This window comes from Leuciscus leuciscus, assembly GCF_965113295.1.
Source record: "Leuciscus leuciscus genome assembly, chromosome: 2".
NCBI lineage: Eukaryota > Metazoa > Chordata > Actinopteri > Cypriniformes > Leuciscidae > Leuciscus > Leuciscus leuciscus.
The window spans coordinates 62536767-62564382 of record NC_138726.1 but is presented as its reverse complement, the minus strand read 5'-3'; the positions used below and the strand labels follow the sequence as shown (position 1 = coordinate 62564382).

General features: G+C 39.3%; 1 protein-coding gene across 2 annotated transcripts in view; it reads right to left on the bottom strand.

Moving 5' to 3' along the window:
* Positions 1 to 27616, bottom strand: part of LOC309492466 (C-type mannose receptor 2-like) — a 177235-nt gene that overhangs the window by 105938 nt on the left and 43681 nt on the right. Inside the window, exons 1-3 of one of the 2 annotated variants that reach the window (XM_082161468.1) lie at positions 16083 to 16309; positions 15866 to 15904; positions 15435 to 15785 (exon numbers count right to left, since the gene is read on the bottom strand). In XM_082161468.1, coding sequence (XP_082017594.1) covers positions 15435 to 15785; positions 15866 to 15902 — 388 coding nt within the window. In that variant the 5' untranslated portion in view covers positions 15903 to 15904; positions 16083 to 16309. Of the gene's footprint in view, positions 1 to 15434; positions 15786 to 15865; positions 15905 to 16082; positions 16310 to 27616 lie in introns of those variants that run through there. The other variant, XM_082161467.1, reaches the window with a different exon arrangement.

Sequence of the window (27616 nt, the reverse complement as noted above, 5' to 3'; positions counted from 1 at the left end):
ACTCAAGGAACTTTTACACATCAACAATGTACTAAAAACGGAAACGTTTTTTCTTTGTACAGATGACAATGTTATTAAAACGATTACCGTTTGGACAGATCCACTGTGTTAATCTACATGTTCCTTCTTTTGGTGATGCACATTTTTCTATCAGTCATAAGTTTTAGATACCAGACAAAACGAATGAAATGTGACCCATGCTAATTAATTCCCCCCTTTTACCTCTCTCTTTTATCTTTCTGTGGCCAGGATCCGTCATTCATCAGAACAGCTACCAAGAGAAGGGAGTATTCGACCTCTACCTCCTTTGTCTCAATGTTATTTCAACACAATTGGTCTCCAAAGTACTATATGTGTTTATATTAGGGGTGTAAGATTAAGAAAATGTCATAATTCGATACAATTGCGATTTTCGATGGAAAAAACGATTCACAGTATGTAAATGTATTACTTTTCCTATATAGGTATTAGGGATGTGCATCTCCATAACTGAGGCCGATACGATACGCATCTCGATCATAGCCAACGATACATTAATGATACATATAAGCAGCTGCCAGCTACCGAAGCAATGCAATACGATTCACTTTTATTACGATCCGGTGCGATTAGATTTCGATTCAACGCATTGCAAAAATATGATGCATGCAATTCAATATGGTATAGATAGTTAACTTTTATTTCTTTTGTTCAGACATAGGGCAAATCATAAAGTAGCTTAAGTGCCATCTGACTTTTAACACATGGCTCTCTCACAATCAAAAGATTTGGTTTCCACAAAAAAAGCAGGTACTGTAGGCTAACTGACCAGAAAGCAGGTACTGTAGGCTAACTGACCAGAAAGCAGGTACTGTAGGCTAACTGACCAGAAAGCAGGTGCTGTTATTATGTGCTTCACGGGCCGTTTATCAGTTTGGACCAGTGCAGCGCGAGCCGATCTTGATCAAGCGACACTGTTACTACACGGCGCTAAGAGATCCCCACTGAAAATTACTGCCCTCAAATGTTAATCTGAACTAAAATAAACCTTTGTTTATAACTACAATATTACATTACATTTTTTTTTCAAGGAGCTGTTTTACATGCTTCTAAGAGTCAATTATAGCTTCATCATTCCTCAAAGTAAAAAAAATCATACTTTATGATGTACGTTTAATACAAAAAAAAAAAGTTACAAATATTAAATCAAGGAAATTTCTCTGGCATTTCTTTCTTTTTCCTGTATCGAAAACGTACCGAACCATGACACAAGTGTATCGTATTGAACCGAACCATGAATTTTGTGAACCGTTAACTTACACCCCTAATATGTGTGTGTGTGTGTGTGTGTGTGTGTGTGTGTGTGTGTGTGTGTGTGTGTGTGTGTGTGTGTGTGTGTGTGTGTGTGTGTGTGTGTGTATATGGGGCTGTTTAAACCTGGCCACTTGATCTGTTTTCTCAGATCGGATAGCTATCTGTTTTATCACAACAATTCCATTTACACCTGGTCACATAAATGTGTTTTTGCAAAACGGATATAAATCCGATCTTCGATTCCCTCGCTATGCAAATTTAATGGTGTTCACGTCACCGAAAGCAACAGATATGAGCTGCATTTTATTGATCATCCGTTAAAATTTCTAAATCAAAGACCGCAATAGGAGAGAGCGCAACAGCCCTGGTAAGATCATTTCGTTTCTTTACTTTTAATGATGATAACTGTGTGTTAAGCATCGGGGACTTACTTTCACTTTAATTTGCGATAGTTTGCACATTGGCTTGATGAATAACGTTAGATGGTCAGCGGCGATGCGGCAGTAGCGTCGTCATAACTTGCTATAACATGACATATAGCCTATAACATGCTCTCACAACTTTATTTTAGAGCGTTTTTGGGAGGAGTAAAATTTACATGTGGTTTCAACAACCAGATGCATTTACACTTGTCCAGTTTCTTCTGGAATGCGGCCCAGACCTCCTCCTGAAGTGGTGTGAGCAATCAGATTCAAATGCGTCACGAATGCGTTTCGGAGGGCATTTAATCCTGGTCTTTTCAAGATCATATAGCTATCCGATCACTAAAATCACATGTTGTTGTAAATGGCACCTATATGTGTGTGTGTGTGTGTGTGTGGAATGCCTTATATCAGGCTTGATGTAATTTTACTTGATTTGTGATTTATTTCATTTAATTGATTCGAGTACTAAAATTTTCAACCATGTATCTCTGCTATAAGCTAAACCACAACAGTGGCTTTTGTATTTATTTATTTAACATGTGGATTTTTTTGCTTTGATTGTAGCTGCTGTCATGAAATGGGACCCAGCTGCAATAGAGGCCCAAATAAAGTCTGTAGCCGATCATCTGAAACTGCTTGCTGCTATAAATGAAGCTTGTGAACCTTATAGCAGCCATATTTTGTTAATTGTTATGTTATATTGTTTTAACATTTTATAGATTATTTAAAGGGAAATTGTGTTAATTTACAACTTTACTGTTCAGGCTTTTAAGTTGTATTGTGTTAATTTATACTTTAGTCTTCCGGCTGTTAAGTTTTGGTCCAGCAGAACAAAATAGTAATAAAAATATATTTTGAGATTTAAATAGTTGATTTCTTGGAGTGATTAGTTTGTTTTACAGGAAAATGGTAAGCAGTTTATTACAGTTATATTGTTAAGATATACAAATGCAAGATTAGTATAAACACTACACAGTTATTCAATTGAATATTCAATATTATCAATATTCTTTAAAATCTTATTTAGGTCTATGGTCTGTGTGTCTGCAGTTTCATGACACGACAACCATTAACATTGAGTAACTGGGTTTTTCTCAGTGAGAACTAGCTCCCTCACTGCCACTGTTGTAAATATTTGTAAGTAAATATTTTTTAAAGTTGGATCCTTGAAAAATGCACATATAGGATTTCCATGTCAGTATAGGTCTTTAACAGTCTTTGACATTTCTACTACAGAAAACACTTCTAATACAACTTTTATTCTGACTGCCTTTAGATGTCTAACAATTACATCTGTAGCAAGTCTTTACTTGACATCTATAGAATGTCCAGAAAAGACGTAAAAAAAACTTTCATTCTGGCTCCTGTGAGGACGTCTTCTGGATGTCTAAGAATGACGTCTTTTAGACGTCTTCTAGACGACTTTTTGCTCGCTGGGTGTAACGTTAGAGAAAGTGAAACAGCGCTGCGTTACTTCACAAGTTTAATTTGTCAAATAAACTGTCCTGTGTGAGTAGTGATTCAGCACTTGTGGGTAGTGTATTCGCTATAACAACCGCCTCGCTCTACATTATCCCGCATATTACATGGCTACCTACCAAATAAATCAATAATTTGACACAAAATATTGATTTAAAAAGGAGTTTATTGATTTAAAAACGATTGTATTGCTTCCGCTAAAGAAAATAGTCCGTTCCGTCTCTACGGTTAGAATCCTGCGTCCATAGCAACGCTCTGTTTTTCATGGCAACAGTGTGTTATCAAGAAATAATTCTATGCATTCTACATTAGAATTCAACCAAGCCGTGTAATAAAAAACATGAATGTATTCACACATCCACAAACATTATTAGATCCATCAGCATGACGACAAGCTCCATGATTCCTCTTATCACTGCGTCATCAACCGACGCCTTTGTTATTGTAAGAGGTTAGCGACCCCTAGTGGCGAAAAAAAAGACATATTGTAGCTTTAAGAATAAACCATATTTCATTTTATTGAGACACATATAGATGCTCACAATCATATTTTAAACAAGTAATTAGTAAATATATGACTAGTGCAAAACATAGTAGTGAGGAGAAGAAAGAAGCCTCACCACCAGAATAACAAGATCCCATGAAATCAACTGTTGTGGCTTGTGCTTTGCTTTTATTTTAAACAGCCAATATACTTTGAGCCACATCCTCGAATCATGATCTTCTACTTTCTATTTAACAGCAAGTATGTTTGGCAAGGCAAGGCAAGGCAAGTTTATTTATATAGCACATTTCATACACAATGGCAATTCAAAGTGCTTTACATAGAAGAAATTAAAATAATAAAAAGAAATAAGAATAATTAAAACAGTTTAGAAAAATAAAATGAAATACAGTACAGTACAGTCGGACGAACAGCGGCACAGTGCTCATTCAGTAAATGCATAGCTAAACAGAAGTGTTTTGAGTCTGGATTTGAATGTGACTACTGTAGGAGCACATCTGATCTCTTCTGGAAGCTGGTTCCAGCTGCGGCTGGCATAATAGCTAAAAGCAGACTCGCCATGCTTAGAATGAACCCTTGGTATTTCTAGCTGATATGATCCTAATGATCTGAGTGATCTGTTGGGTTTATATTCAGTGAGCATATCTGCAATGTATTGAGGTCCTAGGCCATTGAATGATTTATATACCAGTAATAATACTTTGAAATCAATCCTAAATCTAACTGGGAGCCAGTGTAAAGACCTGAGGACTGGTGTGATATGTTCATATTTTCTGGTTCTGCTCAGAATCCTGGCGGCAGCGTTCTGTATGAGCTGCAACTGTCTTATGGTCTTTTTGGGAAGGCCAGTGAGGAGTCCATTACAATAATCCACCCTGCTGGTGATGAAAGCATGCACAAGTTTCTCTAAGTCTTGTCTGGAAACAAAGCATCTAATTCTTGCAATATTTTTCAGATGATAGTATGCTGATTTAGTTATTTCTTTGACATGACTACTGAAACTAAGGTCTGACTCTAGTGTCACACCAAGATTCCTGACTTGATGTTTAGTTGTTTGACCCCTAGAGTGAAGGTATGCGTTCACCTTGAGAACTTCATCTTTGTTTCCAAACGCAATAACTTCAGTTTTGTCTTTGTTTAATTGAAGAAAGTTTTGACACATCCAACTGTTGACCTCATCAATGCATTGGCACAGGGAGTCAATGGGGCTGTAACCATTAGGCGATAGGGCTAAGTACAGCTGTGTGTCGTCTGCATAGCTGTGGTAAGCAATTTGGTTCTTTCTCATTATTTGGCTCATTGGGAGCATATACAGGTTGAACAGGAGTGGCGCAAGAATTGAGCCTTGAGGGACTCCGCATGTCATGGATGTCCACTCAGACTTATGGTCTCCGATACTCACATAATAACCTCTCCCATCTAAGTATGACCTGAACCATTTTAGGACTATCCCAGAAAGCCCCACCCAGTTTTCCAGCCTGTCCAGAAGTATGTTGTGATCGACAGTGTCAAATGCAGCACTGAGGTCGAGTAGTACCAGCACTGATAATTTGCCTGAATCAGTATTTAAGCGAATATCGTTTATTATCTTTATGAGCGCTGTCTCTGTGCTGTGATGCGGTCGGAAACCAGATTGAAAATTATCAAAGTATCCATTCGAGCTTAAGAATTTGTTCAGCTGATTGAAGACAACTTTTTCAATGATCTTGCCTATGAAAGGAAGATTTGAGATCGGTCTATAGTTGCTTAATATGGTCTTATCCAGATTGTTCTTTTTCAGGAGGGGCTTGACAACTGAAGTTTTCAGGGAGTTTGGAAAACTCCCAGAGAGAAGTGAGGCATTTACCACTTCTAGAAGATCTGCTTCTAAACTGTTTAACACACTTTTGAAAAAAGATGTGGGAAGTGTGTCAAGAGCGCATGTTGATGTTTTAAGGTGCTGTACGGTTTCTCCCAAATTTTTTCCATCAATTTTTTTGAAATCAGACAAAGTTACTACTTTCTCAGGTGGTCTGATCTGTCTAACCCCAGCGCAACTCAAGGATGTGCTGATCACCTTTCTGATATTATTGATTTTGTCAGAGAAGAAAGAAGCAAACTCACTGCACTTGCTGTTTGAGAGCATTTCACTGGGAATCTGGCTTGGGGGGTTTGTCAGTCTCTCTACAGTAGCAAAAAGAGTGCGTGTGTTGTTTAAATTGCAGTTTATAATATTTGAGAAGAAAGTCTGTCTAGCTTTGCCTAGTTCCATATTGAAAGCATGCAGGCTGTCTTTGTAGATGTTATAATGGACTACAAGTTTTGTCTTCCGCCACATGCGCTCTGCTTTTCTGCATTGTCTTTTCATATTTTGCACTGCTGTTGAGTTTCTCCAAGGTGCTTTTTGTCTGCCACTCTTCTTCCTGACTTTCACAGGAGCAATATCATCAATTGCACTTTTAACTTTTGAGTTAAAAGAATCAAGGAGAAGATCAACAGAGTCAGCAGATATGCTTGGTGTTAAGGATATAGCCTTCATAAATAGTACACTAGTGTTCTCATTTAAGCATCTCTTCTTGACAGACAGAGATCTAGCTTCAGTGGCAGGAGAGATCAATATATCAAAGAAAATACAGAAATGATCAGACAGTGCTACATCCTTAATAACAATCGATGAGATGTTTAGACTCTTACTGATAAGTCAATCTAGAGTGTGTCCATGATTGTGTGTGGGTCCATGTACATGCTGAGTCAGATCAAAAGTTTTTAAAACAGTTTTGATTTCTTTTGCCATTAGGGCTGTGCCGGTAAACTTGACAACCGCACCACCGCGGTTGTAAAGCGCCACCGCGGTGGCTGAGTAGTACCGGCGGTGGTTCGCCAAAAAAATATTTCGTTTGTGAATGCTGTTTTACATTAATATTATGACACACAAAGCTTTGTTTACAAAAGACATAATAGGTTAGCAATTAAATGTTATATCGCAGCCATGGAAAAGTTTGAATTCATGACGAATGAGAGAGTTTAGCCCATACATTTAAACTTTGTCGGCTTTGAATTCTGGTTTGCGATCTGGACAACCGATTATCAGAGAATTTAAATATATTCCATTAGTTATTCCTTATAGAAAGCTTGAATTGTCTACTTTTAAACAAAACAATTCAAAACGAAAATAAACCGACTAGCATATGCATTCCGTATGAAGTGTGCATTTCTCTCTATAGGCGCGTTCACTGCGAAGATGACGAGTCCGCATCGTCAACTTCATCTTTGCAGCCCGACACTGACACAAAAAAAACACTTTATTAATAAACAATTCAAATGTCTCCTTGCTATATTTGACACATTCATAATCATTACTTTTGCCGGTTCTTTGTGACAGCTGTTATGTGCGTTACTGGCAGCGTCACCCTCTGGTTACATGAACTCGTCACCACCGCATCAGCACCAGAACATGGAGATTTTATTTTAGAGAATAATCGCACAACATATTAGATATTCTATAATTAAATCAACTAATCGAATATTACAAAATCGTGACTCATCCCTGCATGGAATCTCTTGTTTCTTTTCCCATATCTTCACTCGCGTCTCACCCATTTCCAAAGGGGATTATAAACGTTTCTTCCTTTGTTCGCTTTTAATTAGATCTATTATTTTCGTATTCTTTACTGTGGTAAAGTAGAAAAAACGCTGTAGGACAGATAGCCTACATTTTTAGGCTACTTGTACGTCAAATTCTTTTTTAAACAGTTTGTGCTTGTTATTAGACATATGGTAATTGGTAAGGCGCGTTAAGTTCATTTGTAAAGCGCGTTTCACACGCGCGGGTGATTTTAGTTTGGCTTTCTCTGGCAGCGCGCAAACATAGCCCAAATGCCTTGCCCTTGTTGAAGATAAAATTCGCTCTTCATAACTTTTACAACAAGTAGTTAACATGAAGATATCATAAAAGAGATTGATGGTCTCTTTCCTGCTCGTGTCCCACATCCCTCTCAAAGCGCAGAGCGGTAGGCTATATCACGCGTCTTTGTGTGGAAATATTATTATTATTATTTTTTTTTAAATAGATTCAACTTTATTATATGATGTAAGTTACTAGTATTTACTGATATTTATTTCAATGCTTTACCGGCTTTAGTGTGTTGTTTTTTTTATTTTTATTATTCATTTCAAAACAACCTCCCAACCACCGCAACACCGCCGGTAGTTGGTCCCTTACCACCGCGGTGGTAAAAAACTGCCACCGTCACAGCCCTATTTGCCATATTGTTTTCTGCATTATCTATGTGAATGTTAAAATCTCCAGCAATGGCAAAACAGTCAAACTGTGAGGTAATTGTTGATAACAGTTCTGTAAAGTCCTCAGCAAAGGCTGGAGAGTATTTTGGAGGCCTGTAAATAATGATGAGTAAAATGCGTGGAGCACCTTTTAATACAATACCCAGATATTCGAAAGACGTGTAGTTCCCAAATGATATTTGCTTACATTGATAGATATCTTTAAAAAGAGCAGCTAGACCCCCACCTCTCTTAACAGCTCTGCAGACACTTATAAAAGTAAAGTTAGGAGGGGCTGTTTCATTGAGGATTGTTGCACTGCAGCTGTCTTCTAGCCAGGTTTCATTTAGAAGCATAAAATCCAGGTTGTTTGTGGTTATTAAGTCATTGACTAGAAGTGATTTATTTTTAAGTGAGCGGATGTTTAAAATTGCTAACTTAACAGTCTTACTTTTTTTCCCTACACCAATCTTAGTTAGACGTGCAATAGGCACCAGATTAGTTGAGTTTGCTGTACGGCTATTGAAGGCCTTAGACTTTCTATCTTGTAATAGAACAGCAATAGAGAAAGATACAGGCACACTGGGTTCCCGCTTGTTCTGTAAACATTTGAGAAAATTACTGTTATCATAACAGGAACCCAAAACACATCACTGAGAGCTGGTATCAGTTGTTTTTGGTTCACCTCGAGCTGATGGAGGAGGGTGTGGGCCCTGGCGTTGTGGCAGAGGCTGAAGAGCTCTCACAGAGGCAGGGGGAGGGCGAGCTGGGCCTGCAGGCTTTGGTGGTAGCGGTGCCCGACGTTTTTTGGTTGATATCTGGGGGCTTGCAGCAAAAGAGTGTGATAGTCTGGTTCCAGCATGCACAAGTTCTTCCATTTTCTGTGAGAAGCACAGGAGTGGAGTTGCTGGCGAGAGGGAGAACGTGTCTGGTGAAAGGGGCTGTTGCTCTGGTGTTATAGGAGGCTGTGATATGCTGTCCTGGCTTCCCTGGCTGTTTTCCAGGAAGTCGTCCTTGGGTGCTGAATCTTGGAGCAGTTCTGATGTGTCTGTCTGTGGTGAGCTCTGTGGGCAGGGCTCAGCTGAGATTGTGTCCGTGAGCAGAGGTTGTTGTGGCTCAGTGGTGTTATCATTGTCCTTGTGTGATATGTCAACATCATGAAGTGAAGTCCTGTGGTCATTCATACTGTGTCCAGGTGTGTGTGTGCCGTTCTGATTGAGTGGATTGACACACACTGCAGAAGGATGATTGAGGGAGAAGTAGATGTTGTCCTTTAACACTCTTGAACCAAGTTTGTTTGGGTGATGGCCATCCCGATGAAATAGTTGTCTCTGACTCCAGAAGAGATTGAAGTTGTCAATGAAGTTTACTCCTTTTATATTGCAGGTTTTTTGCAGCCATGTATTAATCCCAAGCAACCGTGAAAACCTGTTTGTTCCTCTTGCTGGGAGTGGTCCACTGATGAATGTCTGAACTTTCAGTTTTTTAAGTGTTTCAAAAAGTTCATTGAAATCCTTCTTAAGGAGTTCTGACTGCTCTTTATGAATGTCATTCTTCCCCACATGAATGATGAGTCGATTTGCAGTCTTATGTTTCATTAGAATGTTCTGAAGTTCCCTGTTTATATCAGAAGTTGTTGCTTGTGGAAGGCAGCATGTAGTTGTATCCCTGCTGCTAATGTTTCTGATTATGGAGTCCCCCACTATCAGAGTCCTGGGCTCGGCTGAGCTCTGAGCTGAGTGCCGCTGTCTGCTCGACCTTGAGCGCCAGTTAGCATCAGTGTTAGCTACTGGCTGATACAGTCTGTGTTCGATCACATTTATCACGTTTGGGGATTCCTCATTTACATTCATTAGTACTTCAAATCTGTTCTCAAGATGTATAGGTGTTGGTGGGAGACCAGTGTTTGCAATCTTTGTCAGAGCTGTATCTGGGGTAGAGGATGCTACTGCGGCACTATGTGGGGCTCGTGACAATCTGATGTCTCGAGTGCCTTTGGGTCTCGCTCCCTGTTTGTGCCATCGATTCGTAAGTCGATCGGCTTGTTTCTCTACCTGTCGAGGAGCACTAGTTTCATGGGACACACCGGCTATATGCTGAGGGTGTCCCTGACGAAGCTCTGTTGTGTGTTCCGTCTGGTTTGGTGGTCCCGTAAATAACTTTGTTTCAAGAACTGCAATCCTTTGTAAAAGTCTGTGGCAGTTAGTGCAGCAAGTAGATTCCAGAAGAGGCATTTTCTCTCTTATCCTTGTAGGCAGTTGTGTTTTCCTTTCCCCGGAATGTAAGCTGGTCGGGTAGAAGAATTTTGCGTTTTTGTAGTAATCCAAACTTTGTCGTTTGAGCACTGTGCTGATTTGCTGAAGTTAAAATTAGGTGATAAAAGGAGCTCAAATTATAAAAGTATAGAAGATAAAATATAAAAGTGATAGAGCAAAGCGCGGAGCAGTAAGCAAGAGCGTCCGAACAGTAGCTGAGCAGGAAGTAAATTCTCTGAACATTTGACTGAACAGTCACAGATAAAAACTCATGCTGATGTCATGGGGTCTTTAAAACATATAGTGCACATTAATTTTTTTGGTACTGATATACTGTAAGCACATTATCTAATGACATATCCTTCACTCCTAAGATCTGCTGCAGATGAAGTTGAGTTTGTGAGTCTCAGGACGGCTGATCCAGCGCTGATCTCCTCCTGACTGAACTGCTCCAGATCTCACTCCAGACACACAGTTCTCCTCTCCTGGAGCCCAGTTCTGATAGCACACTGTCTCTCCGCTCACCCAGTACCAGATGCCCAAAATATGGGAGTGACGTAAACCCAACCACACCGCCTCAGTAGACGCACGTTTAACCACATTCATCACCTCCTCCTGCATCTCCTCTGAATGAACCGAGACCAGATCCGTATAATTCTGTCTGCAGTATCTCAGAGCTTCAGGCCACGTCAGAGTCTCTGTGATCAGAATCAGTTTATCTGGACACAAAACAAACCACAAGCAAAAACTAGAGAGAGACTGATCAAAAACAACATGCAGAACAAACACTGTGGAGGAATCTGTCATGTCAGACATGTAGCGTGAACTTTAAGATACCTGGAGGTGATGGATGGATTGTGTGTGTTTGTGAGGATCTGCTCACCTTCATGACACACAAAAGGAAATTGCTTGTTGCAAGAGATGTCTATCCACTGTGTGTTCTGAATGACCGCTGTACAGTCTTCATTTCCTCCACTATTATTTGGTTCACCAGGAGCCCAGTATCTGAAAGAGGAGTTACTCTGATCTGACCACTGCCATGAGTCTTTGAACAGACCGATCCAGATCCATGATCCAGAATACTGAAGACCACTAATGAAATCCTTAACCTTTTGATTCTCATTCTGGTTCCTCGCACTGACCAATTCAATGTGATTCTGTCTGCAGAAACTCTGAGCGTTTCTCCAGTTCTTCATCTGATTGACAAAGACAAGTCCTGTGTTCACTTTAAGAAAAAGAAAAAAAATCAGTTTGTTCTTTTTGTTTTTGTTTTTCAGTAACATTTCTGATTATTACTATGATTTTAAAGCGCTTCCTCTTCAGAACACTTGATTAAAAGCCTGAAGAGAGGAAACAGAGGAAGATGTTACACTGCATCTAAATATGTTAATTATTTAATAATTAACATATTTAAAAATCTAACCTTTCATTGAAGTAAAATAATTGAAAGTGGGGGGTAAATCACATTATGAAATAAAAGCTTTTCTCCAAAACACGTCGGCCATAATTATTGGCACCCCTAGAATTTTTTACGAGTAAAATATCTCTGAAGTATATTCCCATTAATATCTACCTTTATTTAGCACACCAGGGTGACTAGGAACATGAAATTGTCCAGCTATGACTTCTTGTTTCACAGGAGTTTAAATATGACGAATACACAAAGGCCAAATTCCCTTAATTATCAATCAGTCACAATCAGGAAAACCAAAGAATATCGTTCTGATGTGCAGCAAAAGATTGTTGAGCTTCACAAAATATAAAGTGGATGTAAGAAAATAGCTAAAGATTTGAAAATCCCCATTTTGACCATCAGGGCAATAATTAAGAAGTTCTAATCAACTAAAGATGTTACGAATCTGCCAGGAAGAGGATGTGTGTCTATATTGTCTTAATGGACGGTGAGGAAGAAAGTTTGAGTGGCCAAAGACTCTTCAAGGATCACAGATGGAGAATTGCAGAGATTAGTTGAGTCTTGGGGGTCAGAAAGCCTAAAAAAAATCTTATCAAACAACCCCTAAATCCCCACATGTTGTTTGGGAGGGTTTCAAGAAAAATGCTCCTCGCTCCTCCAGAAATAAACTCCAGCATATTCAGTTTTCAGACACGACTGGATCTTCTAAAGGGACCGGATTCTGTGTTCAGATGAAACTAAAAAATAGATTTTTGGCAGCAAACCCAGCAGATGTGTTTGGAGCAAACAGGGATAAAAAGTACCCCATGCCTGCGGTTAAATACACTGCTGGATCTTATATGTTGTGGGCCTATTTTTCTGCTGGAGGTCCTGGACATCTTGTTCAGATACATTGCATCGTGGATTCTATCAAATATCAACAGATAAAAAAAAATCTAAACCTGACTGCCTCTGATAGAAATCTTATAATGGGCCGTGGTTGGATCTTCCATCAGGACAACAGTTCAAAACAAACTCAAAATCAACACAAAAATGGGTCACTGAGCAGAAAATGAAGCTTCCCCTAAACTGAACCCTATAGAAGATGAGTGGAGTGAACTGAACAGAAGAAGCGCCAACATGGATCTGGGAATCTGCAGGATCAGGAGAGATTCTGCATGGAGGAATGATCTCTGATCTCTTGTCAGGTGTTCTCCAAACTCATCAGGCATTATAGGAGAAGACTCAGATCTGTTATCTTGGCGAAAGGAGGTTGCAAAAAGTAATAACAGGGAGATAATAATTATGGCCAGCGTCTTTTGGAGAAAAGCATTTATTTTATAATGTGATTTCCCCCCACACTTGATGGACCACAACTGTGTATATATATATAAACATTTAACATACTTGTACTGTAGACTAGTAATTTATAAACTAATATAGTTGCAGTGTATCTCGATGCTTGATTTTGTTTTGATGGACTATCATTACATGAACTGGACTTTTTTTAGAAAAATATTTTCTTTACAGAAATTGACTCAACATTGAAAGTGTGACAATTATCAACGGTCGGTTCTATGTTCACTAATAAATGACATGAATTACATACAATAATTACATTATTATATTTTACAGTTACATTTACTCAAGTTGTTATGCCGATAATATAATTTGTAAGGAAAAAATTGCAAGTAATATGGAAGTATTTCAGAGGAAACTTAAAACACACACACACACGTGCACACACACACATACACACACACACATCAGGAGCGAGGCAAGAAATGGAAGGGACTTTATATAACAGGATAGGCAAAGCATAGAGTATGAAAACTGCAAGTCAAATTGCCAAGAAAAAATATATAATTACGGGTGTGAATCCGCTACACTGTTCCTCAGTCACTCCTGAAATTGCTGTGATTGACAGTGATAACCGTAGCAAAGGACGGGACAAAACATTTGTCAAAATAAACCTGTGCATTAAGTGCTGTAGTGTAAATGCAGACTAATAGACCTGCAGAAATTGTGTGGCGATTTGTAAAGCCCCAAGCAGCACACACGAAATAGGCATTTTTCTCAATTCTCGTTATGTGAGGTATGGGAAAGTTGCCCTCCGCAGTATGGCGGCGCCGTTGACGTACGATCCAGCGGCCAATAGGGCGTCTATGTATTTATTATGTCTATGCATCAGACTATCATTATTCACTCACTACTACATTTCCCATAATTCACTGCCCGGACTCATCATCCCTGATTATCACATTCACCTGTGTCTCATTATATTGTTTAGTTCACCCCATATAAGCCTGGTTTACCTCATCATTCCCTGTGAAGTCTTGTACGTTTCCACTGCATTTCTGAGCATTTCCTTTGTTGTGGTTGTTCCTGATCTCTGCCCGTGTCCTGGTTTTCCTGTTTTCTGCCTCACCCTCTGGATTTGTCTGTTTGTTGGATTGCCTGCCTGTGTATGACTTTTGCCTGGATTTTGAATACGATTCTGTATAACCCTTTAAATAAAACTGCAATTGGATCCTTAACCTTCGTCTCTCGGAGCAGTACGTAACAATGAGTCAATTAATTTACCTTAATTATCATTTTTGGAACAGATTAGGGGTTTGTGATGGTTTTGTAATCTGGCTTAAAAACAAATTGACCTAGGATACTTGACAAAGAGAATCTGCGAACAGTTTATCAGTATACATAACGTTTGTGTATTGTTCTTTTTAAGCATTTTTTTTATATTACACATAGCCCAAAAATCAACATTTAAAACATTTGCTAATTTGTCTGCAAAACCTCTGGATTTATATATTTTTCTACACTTAAGATATGCAAATGAAAAACTAGCCTACCTGAAAAAAATTATATTCTTTGTGTTTTAATGTTGATAAATCATTGCATATGCACCTTCTGCGCAGACGGCACACATCATCAGTGCGTTCTGTAAGGCTTTGCAGAAACACACAGTCACTGAGCGCCACAAACACACAGTAGTCGTCTTCTACAGTTCCTCCTGAACCAAAACAACGAGCTCATGCTGCGTTCACACCATGAGTAACCGTAATTATGAGGTGACAAACTGGAGCTGTTCACGTCCTCAGACTCGGATTGATGTGTTTCTATATCAACACTATCAACGCCGAAATTAATCTACAGCAGTCAGGTGGTACAACTAGAGCTCCGTATGCTGTTTACGTTCATTATTATTGTAATGTTATGTGCTTTGAGTCATGAGGTAATTTTACACTGTCTCTCTTGATGCTTAGGCGACTCTGCTGTGTGTGCTTGTGTTTTAAAGGAGCCGTGGGTTTGGAGACTCTGAAGGGAGAGTGGGATCTCATGCTTTCAAAGCTAGCTTGATATTGCTCTGAAATTACCTAAGCTATCTTTAATTTATAAGTTAATACTGTGTGTGTTAGTAGAAGACGTTCTGGAGCCGTTATATATATGGTGCATCAATAAATGAATGGTTGTAATTGTAAATAGCTGCACTTACTGTTGCAGATGAAATGACGAGTATCACTACATGACAAATCATGAAATTGTCCATTTCTCATCATAGCACACTCATCTCTGCCTTCAGGTTGTCCAGTAGCCATGTCAATTATCAAGTACTCTCGGTTCTTTTTTAGTTACTGGAACTCTTGTATAACTGAACTATACTAACTAAGCTTTTGTCAATACAACATACTATTCATATTTTTGTTTAAGGCAAATGATTTGCATGCTTTTAAGTAAGTCTAACTAATTAGATTTTACAGTACAGAATATGGTGTATCTTTTATAAATGAATGTGTATTGTGATTGTATGGAGCTGCACTTACTGTTAGATGAATTGCAGATGAAGGTCAGGCTGTTACTACATGGCCAATCATGCCATTCTCCATTTGTCATGAAAGCACAATCATCTTTGCCATCAGGTTGTCCAGATCCCCAGTTCAGATAGAGCGCAGGTTCACCTGAAGACCACTGCCATTTCCTCTTCAGCCCAATCCAGACATACTGAACACGTCCACCATTCACACTCTTCTTCAGCTCGTTCATGTCGTTCATGTTGTCAATGGTGGCCAGATCTGTGTAATTCTCTCTGCAGAATCTCTGAGCTTCAGTCCAGGTCTTCAACACGTTTATAAAGTGATACTGACGCTGAACACATTCAGATACGGAGCAGAGAGCTGTGAAAGAGAGCGTTTGATGTAATGCTTTTCATAACAGGGTCAAACCTGATGAAACTATAAACCATAAACACACTCACCAATGAGAAGAAGAATCAAATATAGAGTTTGGTCCATTTCTGAGGAAGAAACACATTGAAAAACTCCGAAATCAAACATTCCCAGATTCATTTTGGAGTAAAATATGACAATTTCATTTAATATCTGAACAGCAGCATGAGTTCACTGTACATAATCATTGAGACAATATTAACATCTGAAAGTGTAATTGTGTTTGAAGAATGAACATGTTCTTACTTTAGAGGTCGTGTGTTTCTGTCCTGAGTCTGATGTTTCTGTCTGCAGATTTACACTACGCTATTATTATATCTGCTCTCATACCAACATCACATCATTTGTGTAAACTAATTTTCATATTTTACTTCCTCCTTATTTGTGTTTGTCTACCTCTGTTTCTCTATATTTGCATATTGACGTCTGTGTCAGTATTAGTCTATATTAATATGGACCTTAATCAAAAAATTATATGAACATTTACAATTTACATTTGAACTGTGGAAGAAATTAAATTTTCTATTATGTTTGCATTTAATTATATTCATAGAATCTTAGAAATATGATGGTAATTAGATTAATGTGGTGTCGATACGTATTCTTATTAATATATGTATGTGTATGTCCTTGTGTATGACCTGACAAAAGTTAATGTGACTGAATGTATGACCAGGACAGAGAGTCTCCATTCAAGGCTGTAATATGATTAAATATGATAGACAAATCTAAACAATGTGTTAGTTATGGCTAAGATGTATCTTGATTTAGCCTCGGGAAAACAACCTTGGGGGAGGGACGACTATAAAGAATGAAGGATACCCCCCACTTGTTATCACACTCTGCAGGCACTTTGTAATGACTGTATGACTGCTGATCTTTCCTTGCAAGGAAATACATAATTGTTAAAGTGATACCTGTTTGTCTCTTATTCAGTATTAGAAAATTGTTTGCCACCACAGAACATTCACAACTAAACAGCAGCTTTAAAGATATTGCTGGACTGCATAACTCGTGTTTCATCCCTGATCATTTTGACATAAATGGCCGTTCCATTCTTGCGATCTTTGCACTTCACCATTTGTCTACGTGTGTTCAGTTCAGTTCAATTTTATTTATATAACACATTAAAAACAACCATAATTGACCAAAGTGCTTCACAAAATCCAACAAAGAAACAAAAACAAATTATTATACAGACAATATCACACAAAGTAGGCCTACAAACAAAATAACCAACAGGTCAAGATATCAAAGCTCAACTAGAATTGAAAGCCAAAGCATAATAATGCGTCTTAAGCAAGGACTTGAATATTTCAATAGTCTGAGCTTTCCTTACATAAATTGGTAGACTATTCCAGATATTAGGAGCAGCCACTGCAAACGCTCTGTCACCTTTGTTTTTTAGCCTAGATCTGGGCACATCGAGGAGCATCTGGTCAGAAGACCTCAGTACTTTAACAGGTGTGTGGACATGTAGAAGCTCCGTCAAATATGAAGGCGACAACCCACTTAAGGTTTTAAAAACAATTAATGCAATTTTAAATTTAATTCTAAAACAAACAGGAAGCCAGTGAAGTGAGGCCAATACTGGTGTAATGTGTTCACGTTTTTTGGTCCCGGTTAAAAGTCGAGCTGCTGCGTTCTGCACTAACTGTAGCCGTCGAAGTAATGACTGCTCAAATCCGGCATACAAAGAGTTACAGTAGTCTAATCGCGACGTAATAAAAGCATGTATGACTCTTTCAAAGTCTTTGCGTAGCATGTATTGCTTGACCTTAGCCAGAAGTCTCAAGTGGAAGAAGCTAGTTTTAACAACTGAACTAATTTGTTTGTCAAATTTAAAAGCACTGTCAAAAATTACACCCAGATTTCTGGTAAAAGGTCGAATATGGGAACATAGAGTACCAAGAACATCTGCACATTCACTTAAATGTCCCGCACGACCAAACACAACAATTTCGGTCTTTTTATCATTGAGACATAGAAAATTCTGATCTAACCAAATTTTGAGATCACTCAAGCAGTCTAACAAAGGTTGGATGTTGTTCTTCTCATTGTTTTTTACAGGCAAATAGATTTGTACATCATCTGCAAAACAGTGGAAAGAAATGTTATGTTTTTTAAAAATGGACCCTAAGGGCAGCATGTACAGGGAAAAGAGCATGGGTCCCAGAATGGAACCTTGGGGAACCCCACAAGAAAGAGGTGCAGCAGATGAAGAGCAATTCCCAAGGTGGACAGCAAAACTCCTATCTGTCAAATATGATTTAAACCATTTCAGGGCCGTACCCGTAACGCCAACACTTTGTTCGAGTTGGGATAAGAGGATAGAGTGGTTGACAGTGTCAAAGGCAGAAGTCAAATCTAAAAGGACTAAAACAGCTGATTTTCCTGAATCAACTGCTAAGAGAAGATCGTTATATACTCTTAGAAGGGCGGTTTCAGTACTGTGGCGGGGTTTAAAACCAGACTGGAACTTTTCATAAATGCAAAAATCATCTAAAAATGATTGCAGTTGATTAAAAACTACCTTCTCCAAGACTTTAGATAAAAATGGGAGTTTAGAAATGGGTCTAAAATTCGAAAAAACCGAATGATCCATATTTTTCTTTTTTAAGAGGGGTTGCACGATTGCATGTTTAAAAGCTACGGGAACACACCCTGAGCTGAGAGATGCGTTAACCAAGCTTAAAATACTGGAACCAACAATGTTAAAAACATCTTTGAGTAATCGGGCAGGGATACTATCCAGCAGGCAGTTTGTAGGACGGAGCTGCTTAACTATGTCAGAGAGAACATGTAATGTGACTGGCTCAAACTGCTGGAGGACAGCATGGCATAAAGATGGAACCGAGAGGTCACTAGTAAATGCAGGTGATGAAAAACTCTGGCCAGCGATTTTATCTATGAAATATTTAAGAAAATTTTCACACAACAAAGTGGATGGCACAACACAATCTGTTTCACAAGGGTTAACAAGAGAGTTAAACACTTTAAAAAGAACCTGCGGCCTCTGTTTATTATTAGCAACCAGGTGAGATAAAAAATTAGTTTTTGAGGATTTAACCGCTCCCTGGTATTTATGTAATGTATCCTTTAAAATTTGAAATGACACTTGAAGTTTGTCCTTTTTCCACTTTCTCTCAGCCGTTCTACAGACACGTCTGAGAGAGCGGGTATGGTCATTTAACCAAGGTTCAGATAGCGTTTTAGTACGTTTTTCCCTTAGTGGGGCAACACAATCTAGTATTTCAGTACAGGTAGAGTCAAAAAGGTTTGTGAGTTCATCCACTTCAAAAATACAATCTTCAAGATTGTACAGCACTGAGTCTTTAAAAGCAACAGAAAACTGTGAGGCAGTTTGAGGGTTAATAGAACGCACACTGCGTGCGGGAGCAACAGTCAAAGTGTCCGAGCAGGGGACAACTATAGTAAAAACGATGGGTAGATGATCCGACATACCAATGTCACATATTTCACTAACGGCAACATCTAAGCCATATGACAGTATGAGGTCCAAAGTATGACCTTTTTCGTGTGTCGGACCAGTGACAGACTGCATAAGATTAAAAGAATCAATAAAAGTACTAAAATCCTTAGACATCAGTCTGGATTCGCAGCATACATGTATATTAAAATCACCAACAATTAAAAAGCGATCATATTTTAACGCAATCCCAGCCACAAAATCAGCAAAGTCCTGAATAAAATCCTTGTTAAACTTTGGAGGTCGATACACCACCGCACATAATACGATCACTGGGAAATTTAACTCGAACAACTGCAGCTCAAAGCTGGAGCAGCTGTCAAACAGAATCTCTCGACATTGAAAAGTACACTTAAACACAGCGCTAGCCCTCCACCTCTACCTGTGATCCTAGGGGAGCTGAGGAAGCCGCATCGGGGAGGAAGAAGTTCGGAGAAAGACGTAAGATCGCCATCATGGAGCCAAGTTTCCGTTAAGAACATGAGATCCAACTCCCGAGAAGTAAAGAAGTCATTGAGGAGAAAAGTCTTGTTGGCTAGCGATCTAACATTAAACAAAGCCAAACGAAGAGTCTGATCCTCACTGGCTGTGGCTGCAGACGCCACACGATCTAACGGGCGCAGGTTAAAAAAATCCACACCACCACCTCGGTGGATCCGAGCCTGCCTGGGAGAAGATGGCACCGTCAGCAGATGAGCCTCGGAGATAATCTGTGGGTCAGGGAAAACAGGACGCAACCAGCGATCTCTCATCCTCAGCAAACGCCCGGCAACAGCAGGAACGTAGCATCCATCAGGACACGTCACACAGGTGGACGCCAGGTAAGCCTTGAGTCGTACCAGCGCACCTCCGCGTTTTCCCCGTCTCCTGTAACGTTTCTTGCGGGGAAGAACAACAGCAGGTGAACGGCGCAGATACTCCGGTATGTCCGACAGCAAAGGAGGAAGTTTCGAGGTCCAGCGATCTCCCAAGTCATGTCTTTCAGACAATATATCAACAGTGTGTAGTGGTGTATTATCTGAGTTGTGTCTACTCAGAATCACTCTAGAATGCAGAAATTTGTCCCATCAAATCCTCCGTTTATAACATCTGTAATAAAAAAACAGATAATGAGGACTCGAGCAGCCCTTAGAGCAGTAATGAACGACGCTGAGAAAGATAAGGGATAAAATCAACATAAAGAAAACCACTTAAAGAAAGAAAATAATTAATAAAACATACATGTGTCCATCACAGAGGGACTTGAAGTCACAATTACAGCAGTATAACGTATGAAACAATCATTTACAAGATTACAGCCTTAATAAATCAGCATGTAAACTTGCGTGACCCACCGCTGTGAACGCACATGCAGACTGGGAAGAAGCAAAGTGTGTCACTGGTGGACGGAAAGAATGAGGAAAACCCAAAAATGGTCATGGCAAGTGGAATCACAAAATTAATGTTGCATGACATTTTCCTTTTATTTGGCGCAAGTGTTCAAGTGGGCATGAAGACCGCAAGTGTGTGTAGAACTTTTGATTACCCGATGGGACACACTTATGGTGTTGTAAAAATGCAAGTGTTTACAGAGCTTTATTTTGATTTTCAAAGCTTTGCATTTTTAAATAATCCTCTAAGTGTCTGTACAGCAGTGCCTATAGGCATATACATATATGTAACACAGTTTACTGGTAATGATGGTGCTTTTAATTAAGTGATAAAAAGCAGTTGCAAATGTTGTAAAATTTACAAATACTCATCTTTGCACCAGTAAAATGTGCTCACTTATAGCATGTAGCGTGCACATACTCTCTAGTGGCCAAGTGTGGGTATTTGGACAGACCCCATGTTTGAGTTTCTCTGTTTTTAGGCCACTTTTATCTGTTGCTGTTTGAACTGAACAATGAGGGTTGAGTCCATAAGTGAAGACTGGTGACACTGGTTACTGAGAGCCTTTAAAAACCCCTGTTTGAGGCTCCAGTCAAAGAGAAAGAAACATGTGAGATGAAGGAGTGAGTTTGACTATTGAGGGAGTTTGGGGCTTGAGGGTTTGAAGCATTAAAAAAGACATAATGAAGAGTAAGGGAAGACAATTACTAGTTGCTCCTGCTGCTGCTGTTGCGTTGGTTTGCGTCTGTAAGCTTCGTATATCTTTCTGTTATGAATCATTATTTACTATCATTCCTTGTTGTTTATACTGCTAAATATAACTTACTCAACATCACACATTAACCTGACATCGCTAGCTTCAATCTAAATCGTTATTGCCAGCACAACACGCTAGTAATTCGCTAGCCTGTTAGCGTGCCATCCGTCCGCTCTTTATTTATTTATAAAAATATATAAAAAAATTCTTCATCAAACAACTTAAGTGAGTAGGATCAGTCAACAGACACGGTGAGTCATGTCATCTCCTCCTCTTATTGTTACTTGCACTTCATGTAACATGTTTAGCATAGCCTTCTCTGCCAGCACAGGATTTACATGTGATAAATGCAGGGATATAGTAAAGCTGACGGGGAAGATTTCAGAACTAGAGATACGCATCCAAGCTTTAATCGAGGTTAATTGTAAGAATACAAGGGCTTTAGATACTGCTTTGGATGCGACTGGCTTAAGCCCCTTTCACACAGCGCTTTGAACCCGGGAAATTGCCGGCAAATTGCCGGAGTGCCTTCTGTATGAACGCAAACTCGACCCGGGATTTATGCCGGGATCGATGCCGGGTCGGGACCTAGTAACATTGCCGTGTTCAGTCACGGAACGCGCGCTGTGTGAACAAAAGACGTAATAATGCCGTGTCGTAGTGATGACGCTGAAGCCGGGATCGTTCGCCAGCTGTGAAACGGTACGTAAAGCGCAATTTTATGATCGAATCAGAGAAAAAAATGCACAAGCGTGGTTTCTCGAGAGAGAGATCGCAGCTCATAAGCAAACTTAAGACGCTGCTGAGATTACAAGTCACATCGATGTCACGTGTCTTTACGGCATTTTTACGGGTTGTGTGTGAACGCACTCTCTGATTCCGGAAAATCACTGGCAGTGTGAATGAACCAAAATCAAACGAACCCGGGTCAAATCCCGGGTCACTTTATCCGTGTATTTTCCGGAATCTCTGTGTGAAAGGGGCTTTAGTGAACTCTGTACATTGTTCGGTTCCGGCTACAGAGCCCATGCAGCAGGGCAATTGGGTGACCGTGAGATGCTGTAGTTGCGGGACAAAACACCGCTCCTCCGTTCCGATTACAACATTAAACAGGCTCTCCCCTCTCAGTGAAACGCCCACTGTGAATCCTGTTGATTGTGCCCTAGTTATTGGCGATTCGATCACACGGAACGTGAAAATAGAGACACCAGCCACCATAGTCACATGTTTGCCGGGAGCCAGAGCGCCTGACATCAAAGCAAATTTAAAATGCTGGCTAATGCTAATCATAAATTCTCTAAGATTATTATTCATGTCGGCACTAATGATGCTCGACTCCGCCAGTCGGAGATCACAAAATTTTTTATTAAAGAGGTGTGTGAACTCGCAAGTACGCATAGCTGCCAAATTTTGAGTTTTGCTTGGAGTGAGATTTATGGTGGCGGCGGCGGCGGCGACAGCGCGGGGGGGGGGGGATTGGGGGTTTGTAAATTTTTTTATTGCATCACAATAAGTGTATTGTGATTGTCAAAACATTTTAGTAACTAACCTGAATTTTATTAGGTTTAGTGACAACATGTTACAATGTTTACATGGTACAATTTCTGGCAAGCTACGCCTTTTTATTATTTCAATTCAATTATTGTGATTTGATTTAATATTGACTCATTTGGATAAATATTAGGTAGGCTACACAAGATAGGCAATCATTTTTCTCAAGAAAAAAACAACTCACCTAATGCTGTAAACATACAGAGAGCCCTATCAGCTGGCAGTATTATTTAAGGTTAAAAATAACTCAAATAAATATAATGCGTTTTTTTTTATTATATTAACAACTTTATTTAATTATATAAAATATCATTATTATAAAGTAAAAATATAATAAATATGTAATATAGTACACATTTAGAAAAATACTCTCTATTGCTCTTTTTTTCTAGTCAACTAACGTGCTATAGCCTATATTATGGTCATCAAATGGCTTTCCTGAGGTAAATGTTATGTGACATAATTGTTCTCCAGCTGTTTTATTGACCCCTTTGTTTGATTGATTGGTCGATATTATGTATGAGGAATATACATATCGGCAAGTTGTACGGTATCTTTCAACAGTGTTCATTCGTGTTTATTTACTATTAGCTAGAGATGATCGGTTCCCGTGCCGCTAGGGATCTGTCGCGTCACATTTACAAGCGCCAAAACGGTATTTATTGTTTAAATTTCATAATAAAAGTGACAGAATCTGAGAGCTGAGATTTTTTTATATCATAACCTGCTCTGTCTAGTCTGTCGGTGTTCATGTCCTCTTTGATTCGCAATTTTTCTGTGCGTGAGAAAATGGATGTGTGGCGTGAGAGCGTGTGAAAAGTGTCGATTGCGTGTGTCTCACGGTGAATGCGTGAGAGTTGGCAGCTCTGAGTACGATGTCAGGCACTGTAATTTGCTCTGGCCCCCTTCCTGTTCACCGGAGTGATGAGATACTTAGTAGACTGTCCTCACTCAATGGCTGTCTGTCTAAGTGGTGTCCACAAAACAATATAGAAAATAGACAATTGGAAAAGTTTTTGGGGCAGACCTGACCTGTTGAAAAGAGATGGTATTCATCCCTCCTGGGATGGTGCTGCTCTTCTCTCTAGTAATATGGCACATAGTCTTAGAGCTCAAAATCAGATAAATCCCATTACATAGAGCCTCTTTCACCTAGATATCATCATATAGAGACTGTGTCTGTTCCCCAAATTAGGACATACAAAAAACATACAAACCCATCTAAGGGCAAAATTTGTATTGATGTTCAACAAATAAAAAACAGATATAATACAAATGAGCAAATGATAAAGCTTGGGTTGCTGAATATTCGATCCCTTACTTCAAAAGCACTTATTGTTAATGATATGATTACAGACTATAACCTAGATGTGCTGTGTTTGACAGAAACCTGGCTAAAACCAAACGATTACATTACTTTAAATGAGTCCACCCCGCAAGATTACTGTTATAAACATGAGCCTCGTCTGAAAGGCAAAGGGGGAGGTGTTGCTGTAATTTATAGTAATATTTTCAGAATTACTAAGAAGTCTTGTTTTAAATATAATTCTTTTGAAGTGTTGGTTCTTAATGTAACAACATACACTCACCTAAAGGATTATTAGGAACACCATACTAATACTGTGTTTGACCCCCTTTCACCTTCAGAACTGCCTTAATTCTACGTGGCATTGATTCAACAAGGTGCTGAAAGCATTCTTTAGAAATGTTGGCCCATATTGATGGGATAGCATCTTGCAGTTGATGGAGATTTGTGGGATGCACATCCAGGGCACGAAGCTCCCGTTCCACCACATCCCAAAGATGCTCTATTGGGTTGAGATCTGGTGACTGTGGGGGCCATTTTAGTACAGTGAACTCATTGTAATGTTCAAGAAACCAATTTGAAATGATTCGAGATTTGTGACATGTTGCATTATCCTGCTGGAAGTAGCCATCAGAGGATGGGTACATGGTGGTCATAAAGGGATGGACATGGTCAGAAACAATGCTCAGGTAGGCCGTGGCATTTAAACGATGCCCAATTGGCACTAAGGGGCCTAAAGTGTGCCAAGAAAACATCCCCCACACCATTACACCACCACCACCAGCCTGCACAGTGGTAACAAGGCATGATGGATCCATGTTCTCATTCTGTTTACGCCAAATTCTGACTCTACCATCTGAATGTCTCAACAGAAATCGAGACTCATCAGACCAGGCAACATTTTTCCAGTCTTCAACTGTCCAATTTTGGTGAGCTTGTGTAAATTGTAGCCTCTTTTTCCTATTTGTAGTGGAGATGAGTGGTACCCGGTGGGGTCTTCTGCTGTTGTAGTCCATCCGCCTCAAGGTTGTGCGTGTTGTGGCTAGACATGTGCCGGTATTCGGTAATGCGATAAATCGCGGTAATGAATATGCACGATATTGTTATCGCGGGCACTTCAAAATACCGTGAAAAATAATAGATCAGAATTTATATTTATAGAACGCGCATTAGCTTATTTTCCATCAACCGCTTAAACAAACACTGCGTATATGCTGCGCAAAACACGTGCGCACTCTGATGTAAACAATCCCCACATGAAGAAGCACTGTGTGCATGCGGCGCAGTGCGCACTCTAGTCTAATGTAAACGATCCTCACAAGGAGAAGCAGCATGGCGGAAGGAGGAACGCTGCCGACGATTTATCCATTGACAGTAAAATAAAGGATTTATCCCCCTTCTAAAAGCAGGGCTGTCAACTCTACGCATTCAGCTTGAGACTCACGCAATTTACACTTTTCACACGCTCTCGCGCCACACATCCATTTTCTCACGCAGAGAAAAATCGCAGAGCAAAGAGGACACCGACACCGACAGACTAGACAGAGCAGGTTACTTTTGATATGAAAAAAAAATTCTCAGCTCTCAGGTTCTGTCCATTTTATTACGAAATTCAGACAATAAATACCGTTTTGGCGTTTGTAAATGTGACGTGACCTATCGCTGTAACGCCTCAGTTCAAGTAAACCGATCATCTGCTACTTTTTCTTTAAAGATACAGTACAACTTACTGAAAGGTATTTGTGCCTCATACATAATATCGATCAATCAGTGTTTTTCAACCACGAAAAGAGGTCAATAAAACTGCAGGTGAACAATTATGTCACAGAACGTTACATTTACCTCAGGAAAGCTATTTAATGACCAACACGTTAGTTGACTAGAAAAAAATAGCTATAGAGAGGACTCAGGAGTATTTTGCTAAATATGTGCACTATATTACATTTGTATTATATTTTTACTTGTGTCATAATTGTTATTATAATGAAAACCAAATTATATTTTTAACCTTTAATAATACCAGTTGACAGGGCTCTATGTATGTTTACAGCATTATGTGAGATATATTTTTTCTAGAGAAATATTAACATTTAGGCTATCTGCTGTAGCCTACCTAATATTTATCCAAAGAGTCAATATTGAATCAAAATTGAAATCAAATCCCAAGAATTGAATTGAAATCGTGAAAATTGTGTAAAATTCTGTTTAGTTACCAAATATTTTGACAATCACAATTACACCTATTGTGATGCAAGTTGTTTTTTTTCTACATCCCCCCAATCCATCCGTTTCTCTTAAACAATTAAAATATCGTGATAATACCGTATACCGTGATAAAAGCTCAATCAATTAATCGCAGCATGAAAATTTGATACCGGCACATGCCTAGTTGTGGCTTCACAAATGGTTTGCTGCATACCTCGGTTGTAACGAGCGGTTATTTCAGTCAAAGTTGCTCTTCTATCAGCTTGAATCAGTCGGCCCATTCTCCTCTGACCTCTAGCATCAACAAGGCATTTTTGCCCACAGGACTGCCGCATACTGGATGTTTTTCCCTTTTCACACCATTCTTTGTAAACCCTAGAAATGGTTGTGCGTGAAAATCCCAGTAACTGAGCAGATTGTGAAATACTCAGACCGGCCCATCTGGCACCAACAACCATGCCACGCTCAAAATTGCTTAAATCACCTTTCTTTCCCATTCTGACATTCAGTTTGGAGTTCAGGAGATTGTCTTGACCAGGACCACACCCCTTAATGCATTGAAGCAACTGCCATGTGATTGGTTGATTAGATAATTGCATTAATGAGAAATTGAACAGGTGTTCCTAATAATCCTTTAGGTGAGTTTATAGTGTAAATGATAAATTTATCTTTGATAAAACTTTATCAAAGAACTAGTACTGGCTGCAGATAAAGTCCTAATTGTTGGTGCTTTTAATATACATGTAGATAATGAAAAAGATGCATTGGGATTGGCATTTAAAGACATTCTGAACTCTATTGGAGTTAGACAACACGTGTCTAACTCCTGCTTTTGTCTAATGTGTCTAATGAGTAGGTCAGGACCTACTCATTCTCGTAATCATACTCTAGATCTAATATTATCACATGGAATCAATGTTGATGCCGTTGAAATTCTGCAGCAGAGCGTTGACATCTCAGATCATTATCTAGTTTCGTGTAAACTTCATTTAGCCAAGGCTGCAAAGCCGACTCCATGTTACAAATATGTTAGACCTATCACTTCTTTCACTAAAGATTGCTTTATTAAAAATCTTCCTGATCAGTTTCATCATCTCAGC